Source organism: Gambusia affinis, linkage group LG10, assembly GCF_019740435.1.
Source record: "Gambusia affinis linkage group LG10, SWU_Gaff_1.0, whole genome shotgun sequence".
Classification (NCBI taxonomy): Eukaryota; Metazoa; Chordata; class Actinopteri; order Cyprinodontiformes; family Poeciliidae; genus Gambusia; species Gambusia affinis.
This window is the reverse complement of record NC_057877.1, coordinates 2,242,953-2,260,766: the sequence shown is the minus strand read 5'-3', so window position 1 is coordinate 2,260,766 and position 17,814 is coordinate 2,242,953. Positions and strand designations below refer to the sequence as shown.

Sequence of the window (17,814 nt, the reverse complement as noted above, 5' to 3'; positions counted from 1 at the left end):
ACAATCAAATTCTAAGCATAATTTGATTAATATAACTTGGAAATGCTGAGAAACAGTAAATCTGGTTGTTTGAAGCTGAAGCTGTTCAAAATTTTGAGTTTTAAGCTTTTTAATTTCAGAAATTTCAGCACCACAATCAATGGACAGTTTGTGAAATTTCAGCACCACAATCAAATTTCAGCATAATTTGCTTAATATAACTTGGAAATGCTGAGAAACAGTAATTCTGGTTGTTTGAAGCTGGAAGCAGTTCAAAATTTTGAGTTTTAAGCTTTTTTACTGCTAGTGCCAAAACGCTTTTATCTCAGCGAGAGAAGCCAAAATGGACAGTTTCCTAGAAATTTCAGCACCACAATCAAATTTCAGCATAATTTGCTTAATATAACTTGGAAATGCTGAGAAACAGTAATTCTGGTTGTTTGAAGCTGGAAGCAGTTCAAAATTTTGAGTTTAAAGCTTTTTGACTGTTAGTGGGCTAAAACGCTTTATCTCAGCGAGAGAATCCATCAATGGACAGTTTGTGAAATTTCAGCACCACAATCAAATTTCAGCATAATTTGCTTAATATAACTTGGAAAAGCTGAGAAACAGTAACTCTGGTTGTTTGAAGCTGGAAGCAGTTCAAAATTTTGAGTTTTAAGCTTATTTACTGTTAGTGGCCAAAAAAACGCTTTTATCTCAGCTTAGAGAAGCCAAAAATGGACAGTTTGTGAAATTTCAGCACCACAATCAAATTTCAGCATAATTTGCTTAATATAACTTGGAAATGCTGAGAAACAGTAAATCTGGTTGTTTGAAGCTGGAAGCAGTTCAAAATTTTGAGTTTTAAGCTTTTTTACTGTTAGTGGCCAAAAACGCTTTATCTCAGCGAGAGAAGCCAAAAATGGACAGTTTGTGAAATTTCAGCACCACAATCAAATTTCAGCATAATTTGCTTAATATAACTTGGAAATGCTGAGAAACAGTAAATCTGGTTGTTTGAAGCTGGAAGCAGTTCAAAATTTTGAGTTTTAAGCTTTTTTACTGCTAGTGGCCAAAAACGCTTTATCTCAGCGAGAGAAGCCAAAAATGGACAGTTTGTGAAATTTCAGCACCACAATCAAATTTAAGCATAATTTGCTTAATATAACTTGGAAATGCTGAGAAACAGTAAATCTGGTTGTTTGAAGCTGGAAGCTGTTCAAAATTTTGAGTTTTAAGCTTTTTTTTAATTTCAGAAATTTCAGCACCACAATCAATGGACAGTTTGTGAAATTTCAGCACCACAATCAAATTTCAGCATAATTTGCTTAATATAACTTGGAAATGCTGAGACACAGTAAATCTGGTTGTTTGAAGCTGGAAGCAGTTCAAAATTTTGAGTTTTAAGCTTTTTTACTGCTAGTGACCAAAAACGCTTTATCTCAGCGAGAGAAGCCAAAAATGGACAGTTTGTGAAATTTCAGCACCACAATCAAATTTCAGCATAATTTGCTTAATATAACTTGGAAATGCTGAGAAACAGTAAATCTGGTTGTTTGAAGCTGGAAGCAGTTCAAAATTTTGAGTTTTAAGCTTTTTTTACTGTTAGTGGCCAAAAACGCTTTATCTCAGCGAGAGAAGCCAAAAATGGACAGTTTGTGAAATTTCAGCACCACAATCAAATTTCAGCATAATTTGCTTAATATAACTTGGAAATGCTGAGAAACAGTAAATCTGGTTGTTTGAAGCTGGAAGCAGTTCAAAATTTTGAGTTTTAAGCTTTTTTTTAATTTCAGAAATTTCAGCACCACAATCAATGGACAGTTTGTGAAATTTCAGCACCACAATCAAATTTCAGCATAATTTGCTTAATATAACTTGGAAATGCTGAGAAACAGTAAATCTGGTTGTTTGAAGCTGGAAGCAGTTCAAAATTTTGAGTTTTAAGCTTTTTTACTGTTAGTGGCCAAAAACGCTTTTATCTCAGCGAGAGAAGCCAAAAATGGACAGTTTGTGAAATTTCAGCACCACAATCAAATTTCAGCATAATTTGCTTAATATAACTTGGAAATGCTGAGAAACAGTAAATCTGGTTGTTTGAAGCTGGAAGCAGTTCAAAATTTTGAGTTTTAAGCTTTTTTACTGTTTATCTCAGCGAGAGAAGCCAAAAATGGACAGTTTGTGAAATTTCAGCACCACAATCAAATTTCAGCATAATTTGCTTAATATAACTTGGAAATGCTGAGAAACAGTAAATCTGGTTGTTTGAAGCTGGAAGCAGTTCAAAATTTTGAGTTTTAAGCTTTTTTACTGCTAGTGGCCAAAAACGCTTTATCTCAGCGAGAGAAGCCAAAAATGGACAGTTTGTGAAATTTCAGCACCACAATCAAATTTAAGCATAATTTGCTTAATATAACTTGGAAATGCTGAGAAACAGTAAATCTGGTTGTTTGAAGCTGGAAGCTGTTCAAAATTTTGAGTTTTAAGCTTTTTTTTAATTTCAGAAATTTCAGCACCACAATCAATGGACAGTTTGTGAAATTTCAGCACCACAATCAAATTTCAGCATAATTTGCTTTAGTATAATCTGGAAATGCTGAGAAACAGTAAATCTGGTTGTTTGAAGCTGGAACCAGTTCAAAATTTTGAGTTTTAAGCTGTTTTACTGTCAGTGACCACAAACGCTTTATCTCAGCGAGAGAAGCCAAAAATGGACAGTTTGTGAAATTTCAGCACCACAATCAAATTTCAGCATAATTTGCTTTAGTACAATGTGGAACTGCTGAATAGCAGTTCATCTGGTTTTTTGAAGCTGGAACCAAGTCAAAATTTTGAGCTTTAAGCCTTTTTACTGTTAGTGACCAAAAACGCTTTATATCAGCGAGAGAAGCCAAAAACGGACAGTTTGTGAAATTTCAGCACCACAATCAAATTTCAGCATAATTTGCTTAATATAACTTGGAAATGCTGAGAAACAGTAAATCTGGTTGTTTGAAGCTGGAACCAGTTCGAAATTTTGAGTTTTAAGCTTTTTTACTGTTAGTGACCAAAAAACGCTTTATCTCAGCGAGAAAAGTGAAAAACGGACAATCTGTGAATTTTCAGCACCACATTCAATTTTCAGCATTATTTTCTTTGTTACAGCATAGAAATGCTGAGAAGCAGTAGCTCTGGTTGTTTCAAACTGGAACCAAGACTAAATCTTGTTTCATTGTGCTGAGTGTGAGAGAACAAAAAAACTTTATCTCAATGAAAGAAGTGCTAAATTGCCAGTCTGTTTATTCTTGGCAAGACATTTAATTTTTAGCCTTATCAGCTTTGAACCAGCATAGAAATTACTCAGAACCATGAGTTTTGGTTGTTTGAAACTGGAACCAAGTTGAAAAGATTTAAATTTGTGTTTTTGCAACAAAATTCAAGATATCACTTTTAGTAATAGGATGAAAAGATAAAAAAAACATGCAAAAAGATTTTAATTCGTGATCCAAATTAGACATTTACAAGGATTCAAGAAATAAGCACAACCAAAGGACCATCACTAGAAAAAAAAAAAGCAGTTTGTACAGATTTCAGCTTACAGTAAGTAGCCAGTTGCAGAATATCAGAGAACACTAAGGCAAATCATCTTTAGAGGAAACATTGCCATTTCTGAGTGTAATTCACCGCAGCATGTGCAAAACCTTGACTGATGACATCCTTTATTGATGATCAACTGTAAAAGTTACACTCTGGTTAAAACAACACAAAAGATATATATACAAAAGATATAATCATTTTCTAACGTATTTGAAGAGAGAAAGATATAAAACACGGTATCTTTCTATAAGCTTCAGAATATCAACCTGACAAAAAAGCTTTTATATATTTTTTATTTTTATGTGTGCATTCAATTTATCAACAATATTTCTTGCTTTCATATGTTTTCCTTGCATGAATGGACATTTCATCATTTAAGAATTTAATCTTTTTCCTGTATGTTCTTCATCCTGGAAGTACGTTCATCTTATACTATGTTCGAATTCTCCTTTAGAAGGACAAATGAACATTTGAGTCAAACCAATACCATTTCTCTGCTTGTCTAGGGAGATTTTGGATCGAAATATTCTGGACAACAAAACTGTTAAGATTCACAGGGGGAAGTTGTTTCAAGAACTACAATTTGTTTAGAGGTGGATTTGTTTTCCATAAAAAAAATTTCAAATGTATTTGAAGAGAAAAAATCTGAGTAGCAGGATATCAGCTGGTTTATGTGGCCGTTGGAGTGCAGCTATATGTGTGTGAAATGTTGGGGAAAATATACACCACCTGTATCATACAGTATGATGTTAGCAATTATAAGGATGATTCTGAGTAGCCAGAAGGAAGTAGCTACTGATGTAGCATGACTTTAAGACGGCCAAGTTTCGTAATTAAATTTAATCTGGGTCTTTCTGCAGTGTTTCTGTTTGCTTTTACTGTTCATGGGATGGATATTCTTCAAACACAGAAGAATTATAAATTCTATGGAGGACCAAAACTGACATAATAAGAAATAAAAGCATAAATATATATTTAGTTTTTCCTTGTCCTTACACATGAGTTTCCGCGCCGTAAGGATCGAGACCGATTCCGTTGTTTATTACTCATTCTGCTGCATGTTGGCTCGCAAGGCATAACCGGTTTAGGATTTTCAAAATAAAAGTTCCTCCACACTCAATACATAGAACAGACACATTTAATTATTTCTTGTGCGACCCGGTACCAATTGGTCCACGGACTGGTATCGGTCCACTGCCCGGTGGTTGGGTTTACATTATCAAAAACTCGAAGTCATGTTACATAGTCATATAACATTGCATTAAGTTGTTAAATTCGTGATTGATTACTCTAAACGGGTGGGTTTTTATAGTTGAGATTTAAAGGAAGTCAGTGTTTCAGCTGTTTTACAGTTTTCTGGAAGTTTGTTCCAGATTTGTGGTGCATAGAAACTGAATGCTGCTTCTCCTTGTTTGGTTCTGGTTCTGCTCTGCATACCCAGAACCAGAAGACCTAAGAGGTCTGGAAGGTTGATACAACAACAGCAGACCTTTAATGTATTGTGGTGCAAAGCCGTTCACTGATTTATAAATGAACAACAGTATTTTAAAGTCTATTCTCTGAGCTACAGGGACATTAGAACTGGATTTATGTGCTCTAACTTCCTGGTTTTAACAAGAATACGAGCAGCAGCATTCTGATTCAACTGCAGCTGAAGGATTGATTTGTTAGGCAGACCTGTGAAGACGTTGTTGCAGTAATCAATGCCACTAAAGATTAATGCTGGGTCTCTAGATCTCGCTGAAATATAAGTCCTCTAATGTTCTTCAGGGCCGACTTTGTGACTGTCTTAATGTAGTTCTGGAGGTTCAAGACAGAGGTTTCTACTACTCCCAGGTTTCAGGCCTGATCGCTAGGTTTTAGTAGTAATAACTGAAGCTGTGCATTGACTCTAGATCTATAACTCTAGATTCTTTCTCTTTAGGTCCAAAGATAATAACTTCAATTTTGTGTCTTTTCACCTGCAGAAAGTTTTGGCACGTCCACACATTTATCTGTTCTAAGCATTTATTCAGTGACTGGATGGGTTCAGAGTCACCAGGTAACATGGTAATGTAGAGCTGTGTTTCCACAGGGAACAAAAAGGGTGAAATCGAATAAAAATGAGTGTACAGACTGGCAGAACAATTTCACACAGCTTTTAGGTCATGTGACCTGAAGAGAAATACCAAATTCAAACTAAAAAAATAGGTAACAAAAATAAAAAATGACTTAAAATGGAATAAAAATGCATGTGCTTTATACAGTCAATTGCACACTCACTTCTTTCAATGTGGCATACGATATGGAAGCTATTGAAGAAAACATTGTATTATTTATTATTAAAATTAATTAAAATATTGAATTTGACAATACAGGGTAGTGTGTCTCATGAAAAAGCATGAATTACCACTTTTTTGTATCAGTTCGTCACGAGGCAAGGCATTTATTAACATTTGTTTGACAGGAATGTCTGCTTTGGAAATTTGTTGACAGTCCCTAAGTAAAACTCCAAGTGCTTGAGGAGGGAGGATGAGAATGGCTGGCCAAAATTCATAAATCGGATCAACCTTGAGCAAAACGCCGATTGCTCTGCGGATATTGGAATATCCAATATTCAACTCAAAACTAACTTCACTGCAGTCAATTACACAATTAAAACAACGGGATAAGGGATGTGCTGTGGTGGCGCAGGGGTTAAGCACAACCCACATAAGGATGCCTTAGTCCGCATATCTTCCCCCTTCTCTCTTTACCCAGTTTCCTGTCAATTAACTATCAAATAAAGGCCACTAGAGCCAATAAAACCCTTAAAAAAAACAACAAACAAAAAAAAACAGGATAAAGTTTATTTTAGTCTGTGGCCTATAACAGTGTTTCTCAATTCCAGTCCTCGGGGCCCCCCTGCCCTGCATGTTTTAGGTGTTTCCCTTCTTCCACACACCTGGACTGAATCTTTGGGTGATAAACAGGCTCCTGCAGTACTTGGTGGCTGCAGAAGATGTCATGCAATCATTTGAATCAGCTGTTCTGGTGTGGAGGCACATCTAAAACATGCAGAGCAGGGGGGTCCCAAGGTCTGGAATTGAAAAGCACTGGTCTATAAAGATGGCACTGAGCAACTGTGTGAGATGTAAACGCCCCGCAATGCCTTACGCAGTGACGTTGGTTCCAAAGCTCTATTGGCCAATAGTACTGTAGAGGAGCTGGACATAGAAGGCAGCTCTCCTCATTAACATAAAGATGCATACAGAGAGTCCTTTTTTGACAGAAAAGGACTATTCAAAAAAAAGAGAGGAGGCAATGACAAAAGGAGGGCTTGAATAAGAAAAAGACGGAACAAAATATCTACTTTTCTTGACAAAAACGCAAGTTTATGGAAAATGAAAAAGAAAATATACACATTTCTTGACAGAAACTCGTATAAGGACAAGGAAAACTAAATATATATTTATGCTTTTGTTTCTTATGTCAGTTTTGGTCTGCCATAAAATTCAGTTGGTTTTGACAGAGCTGCTGATGTTCAAACAAATACTTGTCACTTAAATAGCCCATGCAGAACTCCTTTAACATTTGCCCTGTAAATTTGACTTTTGAACCACATTTTCAGTTTATTCAATTGATGTTAGAACTCTAACTGATCTAGATTTTTTAAATATGTGATTATACACAGGCTAGCATACACACTGTTTTTCTTACTGTGTGACATTAAATCTGACTGCTTTAGGTCTTTTAGGTTTACCAAAAATAATTTCTATGTGCAACATACAAATGTATGTATGTTGCATACATACATTTTTTTAACTTTAAACAAAAAGGACAAAAAGAAAGTAAACAGTTAAAATTTAAAAAAAAAACCTTGTCCTGTTTGTGTTTTCAGTATCTTGAGAAATATACAGAAATATTACATATATATATATGCATTTCTATATAATACATGAAAGAATGTATTATATAGTTTTATTGTTTTTTTTTTACTTCTTCAATGGTAGAGGTCTACAAAAGCAGGAGACACATTGCGCAGCTTTCAATCTTCTAATTTTGAAAAGACTTGAAGTTCACAATATATAATCAACTGAGTTCAGCAGATTCCTTTTTCCTCACTCACAGACTGAGGATCACACACTTCACAGCTGTTCTTGCTGAAGGCTGACAGGATTTATCAAATCATCTGCAGCCTCACTGGACTGTCCATTTACATAAATGGACAGTCATAACTTTGCAGACACTCCCATCTGGTGGTCAAGAATAATAATGACATTACGTAATATGAGACTCAAATTCTATACGACTGCCAATAATTTTAAATCTGCATACATATAAATAAAAAGAAAATTGAAGCATAACTTAAATTTTCAGCATAAAACATCCTCCACAGCCTGTGAACGGAAACCATTTCAGAGTTAAAGGATAAACAGTCCTACCTGCTACTAGCAGGTGGTGACTGAATTCTGTTCCACTCTACTACAAAATTAAAGGGTTGCAATGTAAGGTTATTCCAAAAATCTAATCGAAATGTGGTTTTGATGATGTGTTGGCTCTATTATTTGTAATACTTTTGTGTTGAGAATTTGGAACAGTAATTTATTTTTCATGCTCTTGAAGGGTTTTGGAATGACCTAATGTTGGACTTTTTTCTAAATATGTTTTTATTTGTATCTTAACAGACAATAATGAGGTTTGGACTGGATACCGCGAATAAGTTTTGAATTTCAGATAAAATTAGCTTTTTGGAAAATACAGTATGTTATTTTAAGATTTCAATTCTTTAAATTAAGCTGCACTTAAAAACCCCTTTATATAAACTACTGCCACTTTTAATTTAAGAGCATATTTGTTTGCTCTATATCTGAATTGTTTGATCCATTTAAATATGGCTGTACAGTTTAGGAAGTTTATTCTTAAACTTCTATTCCTTACTTTTGTTGTTTGCCTTTTCTTTTTCATCATTATAAAAAAAACAAAAAACACTCTGATGTAAACTCGTGTTTCAATCTCTCTTTTTCAGTGTTGCTGATAGTGTTTGCTATCAGCAACACTCATCACAGACTGGTTTGGTGGTTAGTTCTCACCAATCAATTATGTCCAAGTCTGAAGATTTAAAAATATTAGTTTGACTGCAGCTGAAGTTGGGTGGGATTGGTTACCGTCGCACTCTTGCAGACTCTAGTCTTCACCACATATCACATTAACAAGGTTTCAAGTCAACCCATCCTGCAAACTGACTACGACCACTACAGGACTGATGCTGATTTTTTGCAACCATGACCTTGGGGTAAAATAAGGCAAAACAATCATACAGTGTCTGTCAGCCTCAGATTATCATGTCTTTGGATAATGAAACCCAAGTGACGAGTTTTTTGGCCTATTTTGGTTATTTGTTAATATCGGAGTTAAATGGAGGCAAACCCTGTGTATGTATTTAAGGTGACACTTCAAACAATCGTTCTTTCCTTGACATCATGGAGTAATCACTAGAAAATCAGCCATGACATCAGAAAGGTTTGCAGTTTTCAGATGCCTGAAGTAGACATGTTCATCTGTTCAAGCAAGAATAAAGACCATGGGAATGGTCAAACCATTGTCCTGATAAGGAAAAGATGGGTTCCAAAAATAAACAGGTAACAAGTATATTAAAAAGCCAGTTCAGGAAAAAGCCACTATTCCAAAGACATCCCAAAAAGTCAGATTGGATTTTGCAAAGACCAACATTTCTGGAAAGGTGTGGTCTCATTAAACTAAGACTGCCCGATTGAACATTATTAGACTGAGAAAGTCTGCAAGCCTGAGAACATTATCTCATTTGTGAAGTGCTGAGTTAGATTAAATCATGTTGTTGCACTTTGTAACATGAATGAAGAAAAGAACATTGTGTAAAAATACTGCAGCAACACCTGAAGACATCAGTAAGGGAGCTGAAGATTGGGACATTGTCCACTGAGGTCTTCCAAGTGGACAATGTCCCAAGGCATGTTGCCAAATAAGTTGCAAAGTTGCCTAAGGTCCCCAACGTCACTGCTTTAATGAGGCCATCATGAAAGCTATGATGGTAATCCTATGGAAAATGGGTGTTGCCAATTCATCTTTCTCTATGGACGAATAAGCAACACTTTGGAAAGGAAACATTTGAAACATCATTCATTTTTAAGATGCTATTTTCCCAAATCTTAAGAAAATTTCAATAAACTTCTGAGTTTTTAGAAATTGTTCTGAGAACAGATATAATTTTGGTAATCCTAACTGTCCTTCATAAAATCCTAACTGTAAAGGCGTCATCTGCTTTAATGTCACATAGTGAGAAAAATGTGTTTGTGTCTGTCTATATAATGTATAGAAATATCTTGGTGCAACTGCTTTCACTCATATGCTGATGTTTTTTATCGTTCCATTAACAGATACATACAAAAAGATTATGCTTTTAAATAGTGTCAGTACTAAAAGAAAGGCAAAACAAAAACCCAACAGCAAATGAATATTATGTTGTCATGAATGACCCTGCATGCGCTTCCTTAGAGCTGTTAGGACACAGGGCTGCACAGTAAAGCCTTGTTTTGCTGGTAGAATCATCCAAGACATCCCAAGTAGACTTTGTCCTTTAAATAATCTTTCCAGTGTGTCTTCATCGAAATGATTCACAGTCTCTGTCTTTCTCTCTGTCTCTCTTCCTCTGTCTCTCTCACACACATGCACTCGCACACACACGCACACCCACCCACACACACACACCAAGTGACACACACGCACACACCCCGACATAAATACAAATAATAAAGGGGGTTATTAACACACACACATTCATAATGGGATATGCCCCTGTAGTTGCTATTGCATAACCCTAAGGAACTTTAAATCAACATAATAAGTTGAACACAATCAAAAGAATGCACAAAAAGGCACATTTTACCCCAGTGTCGCTGTACTGTAAGACTCAAGTGTCAGCGAGCATCTGTAGTATGGATGCCGGAGCTCAGTCTTCACACATGTAGAAGCACAACAGCTAACTCTCATATCATCAGTGGGAGGCCCTCACTAAGTAAAGAGTCACCATCGTCCCTTGCTGTCATTGATGGCCCTCAAGAGGCAGCAGATCCCGGAAACAAGCTGGTCCATTGAAATACAGAAGTCTTGAGCGAAAACCCAAATGTAATCCAGTATTTTCTGTTTAAGCCCACCCTTGCAGCAGGGACAGTGGGATGGGAGACATTAGTGCAGGGCCAACGATGCTAGTCATCTCCTCCACTGTACAGGTCGGCCAGCTTGCGGAAACGTGGCCCCCAGTCGCCGAGGTAATCGTAATCCTGGTCTCCACAGCTTGACAAAGAGTGCAGGGAGCTGAGGGAGCCGGCAGTGGAACTGCTCCCCTCATAGTCAAACACCAGCAGAGAGTCATAAGGGGGAGCCGTGGGGTCGTGGTCTGCAGCCTTCAAGCCCTGAAAAGAAAGAATCCACAAAGAAGTAAGGAAAAAGTGCATCCAGGGTACTCAGTGTGTTGCTATGGAAATGGCTTTAGAGTAAGCTACCCCCTTTAGCAGGCAGAAGGAGACAAAAAAAAAGACTTGGCAAAGCAACAGAAAATACAGTAAGTGGTTTTCACTTTCTTACACTACTTATACCTCCCTTACCCCCCAATATTGTGACCAAATAGTATTATTAAAAATTTGCATTCTTTTGTTTAATTGTAACAGTCGCTTACCAAAGAGAGGAATGACTCCATGATGAGGTTTTCTCTTTAATTCATGAGGCTATTAAATTCCCCAGCATGACACCTTGCCTGTTGTGTTGCTGTAGAAACACCCACTATCATGTTGATTGTGTAATGGTACTAGAACTTTGTAACCACAATACAAAAGAGTACAGTTCAAAACTTACAAGAAAACCTCACTGTATCCTAAAATATAGTACTTATACAGCAACATAAGCCTGGCAGGAAGTGAGCTTGACGGCCCTACTGGATTAAAATGGAGACAACCTGTTATACCCATTACCCAGAGTATAAAACCTTCACACACAAGGTTTGATGCAAAATTATCATGTGTATTCAAAATGGCTTCTTGTCACCGGTTAATCCTTTGAGTATTAACCTCAGCTGTACATCTGACAGCTGAACTACTACACTTGTATGAACAATTACCAAACTGATAACTTTTATTAGATAAACCTAAACTCCATTGGGTCGGCATGAAAATTTCCATGTGCTGTTGAGCAAGCAACCAGAATATTACTGCAAATAGCAGAGGATTCCAAGTTTTCCAATAGTTATACAATCATTTTGCTGTTAAGACTATTATAGATCCAGTGTTCATGCTTTTATACCAAAGCAGAGCATTGGAATATCAATCTGAAAGCATAACACCCCCTGAAAGAAGCACTTTAGGAAACAACTTGGATTATAACACCCACCCCACCAACAACCCAGTACTTCAGCCACCACATATTGGCACATCAGTTCTACAGAAAAGCATTCAAACGAGAAAGGCTTTAGCAGAGAAAATTTGGAGGGCTGTATATTGAAGTGTTGGGACAGACAGTAGTAGGAGCTGAGGGGGAAGAAGGGATTATGGAGGAGGACAGAAAAGAGGAGGATTTGGGTCAAGCTGGACAGATGCTGTCTCTGTGTGTAGATTCAGCCAATTACCCTTTTTGGCTTGAATTAAGCCACCAGCACACATCCATAGTTGCTTCAGGGACAGCATCTTGTCTTTTAGTTTGTATGAGGACATAAAAAATGAGCTGGACCTTACCAGATCTTCCAACATCAGATGAGCCCCCTGCGACATATTACATTATTTGTACTTATTAAAAAATATAAAAATAAAAATAAAATAAACACCACCCCATACTTCAATGGCTTATAGAACCATAAACAACAACCGTTTACTTAGTTTGGGACAATCTTCAGCTGTCAGGCAGATAGTCTTCTATTTGACTCCAGAGTGCTCTGGTAATATGGAAACTGTCAGGGTTCCTGTTCGTGAGTGTGTGTGAGTGCAAGTGATGCATGTTTTCCAGTGAAGATCTTGGTGGAGAACCTGGGCAGCCTATACAGGTGGAGCTCATCAGAGCCTTCACTCAGTGCTGGATGATTTACCAGTAGTCTCTCTGGTAGTTTACCATCTCCTGTGCATTTGCCAGAAGTTTTATAGTCCTTGTGTTTGCTGCCTCTAGATTATCTCCTTGGATTTTCAAGAAGAATCAGTTCTGCTGGTTCTCCACCTGTGGATCTTATTTGCAAGTTACCTGCCTGACTGCTCTGCCGTTCCTCATTTCTCCACTCGGCTCCATCAGACCCCTGGCTCTCTGTGAATCCTTAGACCAGTGTGAGGAGGGTGGCTACCCTCCTCACACTGGTCTAAGGATTCACCATAAACCATTCTCCACACAGGACCCCGGCTATCTTTTCCTCCATGCCTCACTCTATATCATTCTAAAGTAAGCTCTCTCATTTAATTTCTGATTAATTGTTTCTGGCCACCATTCCCTCCACTCTCATTTCAGACACCACTGATCACGTGACCCTTTCCATCCTCCAGGAGGATCAAGATCTGTCAGTTGTTTATTTCTCTAAAAATAATAGCAATTCCTTATTTGGATTCTGATTCTGCATAAGGGTCAGAAGGTTAAAACCGAACATGTCAGAAACACCAGATATGATCGACTGATTTCAATGTCCTAAGGTCCCTACCTAGCCTAAATCATCAACATTCTTTCTGTGCTTGACTGTAGTTAGGGGGAGTTGGCACTGAAAGCTATGCATTATGACCAAACACCTGTCCTGTGATTTAAGATGCTAGGGTAAATGTGATACCGGGTTCTCACAGTAAGATTTCTGTCGACCTTTTACCCGGTTTTCCCTTTGACAATCGTATGGAACCCCTATTTTCAGGACGTTCCTGTAGTGTATTAAGAGTGACCTAGTTCACTCAGAAGGTAGTCGGGAATGCTCAAACCCAAAATCAGGGATATTCACCATGTTTTATTGTCTTGGTCCAATATCGCAACATTGGACTCAATATCGCAACATGTTAGAGGATAAATGAGAATGTAGCCTGTCAATGTGACATGGGCGATATTGCTGAAAGACATATCACAACTTAAGGCTTTCATATCGGTCAATATTGATAATTACGGGTTAATTTTTGTTTGTTTTAAATATCTGAAATAGTGTCACACTGGTGCTGTAACCTTTCTGTTTCAGCCACAGCTTCCTCTCCAGTTCTCATGTTCTCTTTTCTCTCCACACTGTTGTTTTTTTTTTTATGAGGCACCATAATGAAACCTGAAACTGTTCCTGCACAAATTACTCAACAGGTTGTTGCTAGGTAACCAGGAGCTAAAGCTTTTCCTCTGCTTGCATCCCCCAGAATGCTGTGTGATTCTGGATTGGAGTTCAATACACAAACAATGATCATGTTTCTATTGTAATACGTATTGTCATTGTTTAATACAATTCAAAAATATTTCATTGATCCCAAAGGTCTTGGGAAATTTCTTGTTTAACATCTAAATTGTTTTTCTTAACATTTCACTTGGTTTCCACACAGAAACCAAGTGAAACTGGTTTCTGTGTGGCCTCTTTGGTTTTGAATATTGGCTTATAACGATATTATTATTTTTAAAAGTTTATTTTTGGCCCTAGTGGCTTTTTTATTGAGAGTAGTTAGACATGGAAGTGGGTAATGAGCAGTGACGTCAGTTACTGACGTCGGACCACTTTTTTCAGTAACGAGTAATCTAACGCGTTGCTATTTCTAATCCAGTAGTCAGACTACAGTTACTTGTTGAAATCACTTTGCCTTACTGTGCGTTACTGTCTTCTTTTGTTATTTAATCATATTTGCTCTACGCGTTTTGTTGAGTGACCGAAGTCTCTATGCGACAGAAATGTAAACAATGGAGGGAGATGTGCATTTTGTTGGTGGAAACACTGGAACTATTTTAAGTTTCTGCCGCCAAGTCCGATTATTATAAACAGCTTTGGGCTTTTTTTTTAATTGTATGCGCCTTTTAGGCTTGTTTTTGAACGTGAAGTTACTCATTTGGGCTTGGAAATGAGCAGAGTTATAATAAATCCCAGAATTTGTCCGTCATTAAGGTAGTTTTAGTCAGGCTAAAAAAAAACTTCCAGAAGGCTGAGTTTCAAGGTGTTAAATTGCTTTTATGTTGTATGTGATATATATAGTGATCTTATGACAACCGAGGGTAACATAGTTACTTGATAATACTATAAAATGTCATTATGTAGGAACATAATGCCATTTTATAGTATTATTACAAAATACTGCCCCTTGCAGTATTTTCTATTTACTGGGTGTAACCCAGCTAATGTGTAACCCAGTTTTTATCCTGGGTTACACCCTTTAAAATGACACAATTCAATCTCTTGGTTTGGAGTGCAGAGCGAGACTTAATCAGTTGCTGATGCTACACCTGGCTGTAATAAATAAGATGAAGAGGTTGCAAATTAGTACGGACTGTGATCACTATCCCAGAACTTAAATGCCAAAAGTTTCTCAATCTCTCCTTGGAAGAGGAGTTTGAAAAAGATTTTCCGTCTTCAGTCTGCTTTATAGTTTCAGAAAAAACATAAACCACCTCTAGAGTGTAAAAACATTTTTGCCAAACTGAGGAAGTTATTTCAAATATTGCTGTTTAATACTTTAAAATGCATATAAAAAACATTGATGGAAACACTACTTTAGACAGTTTACCTCAACATGTGAATGATTACAAACGCTGAACCAAACGGCGTACCTCATGGATGAAATCTCCTATATCTCCTGGTTGAGGGGCAGCAGAGCGGAGGGGGTACTGGTGGTCATGGTGGAGGGGCCTCTCGTCCAGACGTCTGATCCCCACTTTGACACCCTCTGGTTCCAGGGAATCAGGCTGTTGCAGCTGGCTCAGGTCATAGTCCTAAATACCCAATAAGAGTTGAACATCCACAGGCTAGGATTACACAACACACTTTCCTAAGCATTAAGTGACTGCAAATTAGCCCACACAACATGTTTTCTGGAAAAAGCATTTTTAAGGTCCTAACATTTACTTTAATGATCTTTAATCCTAGTTTAGGGGGATATCCTAAAAACTAAACAGCGACACCAACATCTCAGTTTAAGTACATAATCTGCTTACACTGAGAGCTTCATAGTCACAATTATAACCCATATTCTATCTCAGTTTTTTCCTGCTGCTGGTAGTGCACTACGTTCATTTACGTCCCATATCAGGAACCCACAAATAACGTCCCACAAATAACAATTGCTGTTGCAGTTTTTCAATGTTGTCAACTATAACAATCCCTTAATATCAATATTTTTAGTTGACAAATATGATTTTGTCAGACTTTCCCTCAAATTGAACAAATGTTAGAATTATTTTTTTCTGAATTGTTGTGTGTGGAAAGACTCCTCCTTGCAGTCTGCAGTAGTATGTCTCTTTGTATCTGCCTTTTACACCAGTTGGGCTCGCCAACCGTTACTGGCTGGCTCTGTCTGCACATTAGTGCCAAGTAAGATGGGTTACTAAATATTTCAAAAAGTTAAAATGCAGAGGTGGCCCAAGGCATGAAAGTACATCAACTTAGGCAGTAACAGATTAACGGTTCTGAAAGATTTTGTCACAAAGCAGAAGACCAATGAAAATGTTATCCGAACTGAGACTAGGCACCTATCTGGCTTGCTATGGTTTTATGTCTTTCACTCAGGTTTGAACATACATGCTCTGTTAATTTCTGGCAGGTGTGCTTGAAACTTGATAGAGTTAACATAAATGAGCCACACAACCAGTCACAGACAAGTTCTTTTTTTGTTATGTCAGTGTATTCCTTGCAAATATTGCATTAGCTTGGATAAAACATGTTTCTAAGTAGAAGAGATTTATGGCTGAATCTACTATTATTGAGGAATGGCAGATTTTACATTGGAGTGCCCGTTCCACTCTGTTCTCATCCTGAAGGAGCTGTTTGCGAGGGTTAGTGTTTCCCCAGCAGGGACGTAAAGCGGCTTATCTAAGAAGTTGTTCGGAAAGACAGATAAAATTGTTCTTCAACACAGAGCAATTAATCCTGTTTCAAGATCCCCCTTCGTACTACTCTTAATACGAAGAAAGACGAAAGACTATGGACTAAAGACTGCAAACCGTAGAAAGGCATGGTGTTTGTGTGTCAGCTGTAGAGCTTTCTTTTGTGTGTCTTTGTTTGAAAGTGAATATTTGATTTTAGGGAAAATAAAGTAGCATTTTAACCAGGATTATAAAGAAAAGTAAATTATTTTTGTAGACAATGTGTTTGTATGTGAGACAGACATGCTTGTGTTTACCTGATCCTCTTCTCCACCTCCTTCCTCATCATATTTGAGGATGTTGTCTCGGACATCGTCCTCTGGGTCGATCAGAAGTTGCTTAGCCTGACGCTCTTTATCCCTCCTCTTCATCCACATCACAAAGAGGAGAACCAGCACTGCAAGGCAAAAAGGATGAGGAAACTATTAAATGTAAGAAACAAATCAATCTTCAGAGAACATCTTTGGCTGTGGGGCAGGGTGTTGTTGTGCAATCTAAAAGTATTAAACTTCCTCAGAAACCCAGCAGAGAGAAAGAGAACAACAAATAGCAGGACACTATTTTCATCTAATCCATAATTAATCAGCTTGAAGTCGTAATGTTCTGCTAAAATTACTTTGGATTCAGTGTTTTATAAAACAAAAAAAGCTCTGTGTGTTTGCCCTAGTATTTACATGTATTTTTATCTAAGCATTTAACATTTGGTGAAATAAAATATGTAAAAATCTAACAGACTGCAGCAACTGTTCCTGAGCTCTAACTTGTTTCAATTTATATCTGGCCTGAACAACAACTGGAAATCAGGAATATCTAAATTAGCTGTGAATAACAATTCAAATCCAAATGATTGGCTTAAATATGCATTTTCAAATGTGATTATTGTTGTAGGAATGGTTTACAGAATGGGGGCTGCACAGTGGCGCAGTTGGTAGCACTGTTGCCTTGCAGTGAGAACGTCCTGGGTTCCATTCCCGACTCAGGGTTTTTCTGCACGGAGTTTGCATGTTCTCCCTGTGCATGCTTGGGTTCTCTCTGGGTACTCTGTCAGGTGACTGTCAGGTAAATTCTCTAAATTCTCCTTAGGTGTGAGTGTGTATGTGCATGGTTGTTGGTCCTGTCTGTCTGTGTTGCCCTGCGACAGACTGGTGACCTGTCCAGGGTGTACATTGCCTCTCATCCGGAACGTTCGCCGGAGAAGGGCACCATAACCCCTCCTGACTCCACAAGGAACAAGGT

General features: G+C 37.5%; 2 protein-coding genes across 2 annotated transcripts in view; both read right to left on the bottom strand.

The window, feature by feature from the left end:
• Window positions 1-10,564, bottom strand: part of LOC122838892 (meprin A subunit beta-like) — a 29,188-nt gene extending 18,624 nt beyond the window's left edge. Inside the window, exon 1 of the mRNA XM_044129922.1 lies at window positions 10,547-10,564. Coding sequence (XP_043985857.1) covers window positions 10,547-10,564 — 18 coding nt within the window. The remainder of the gene's footprint in view (window positions 1-10,546) is intronic.
• Window positions 6,469-17,814, bottom strand: part of LOC122838841 (cadherin-2-like) — a 94,512-nt gene continuing 83,166 nt past the window's right edge. Inside the window, exons 14-16 of the mRNA XM_044129834.1 lie at window positions 16,836-16,975; window positions 15,268-15,429; window positions 6,469-10,946 (exon numbers count right to left, since the gene is read on the bottom strand). Of these exons, the coding sequence (XP_043985769.1) occupies window positions 10,740-10,946; window positions 15,268-15,429; window positions 16,836-16,975 (509 nt within the window). The 3' untranslated portion in view covers window positions 6,469-10,739. The remainder of the gene's footprint in view (window positions 10,947-15,267; window positions 15,430-16,835; window positions 16,976-17,814) is intronic.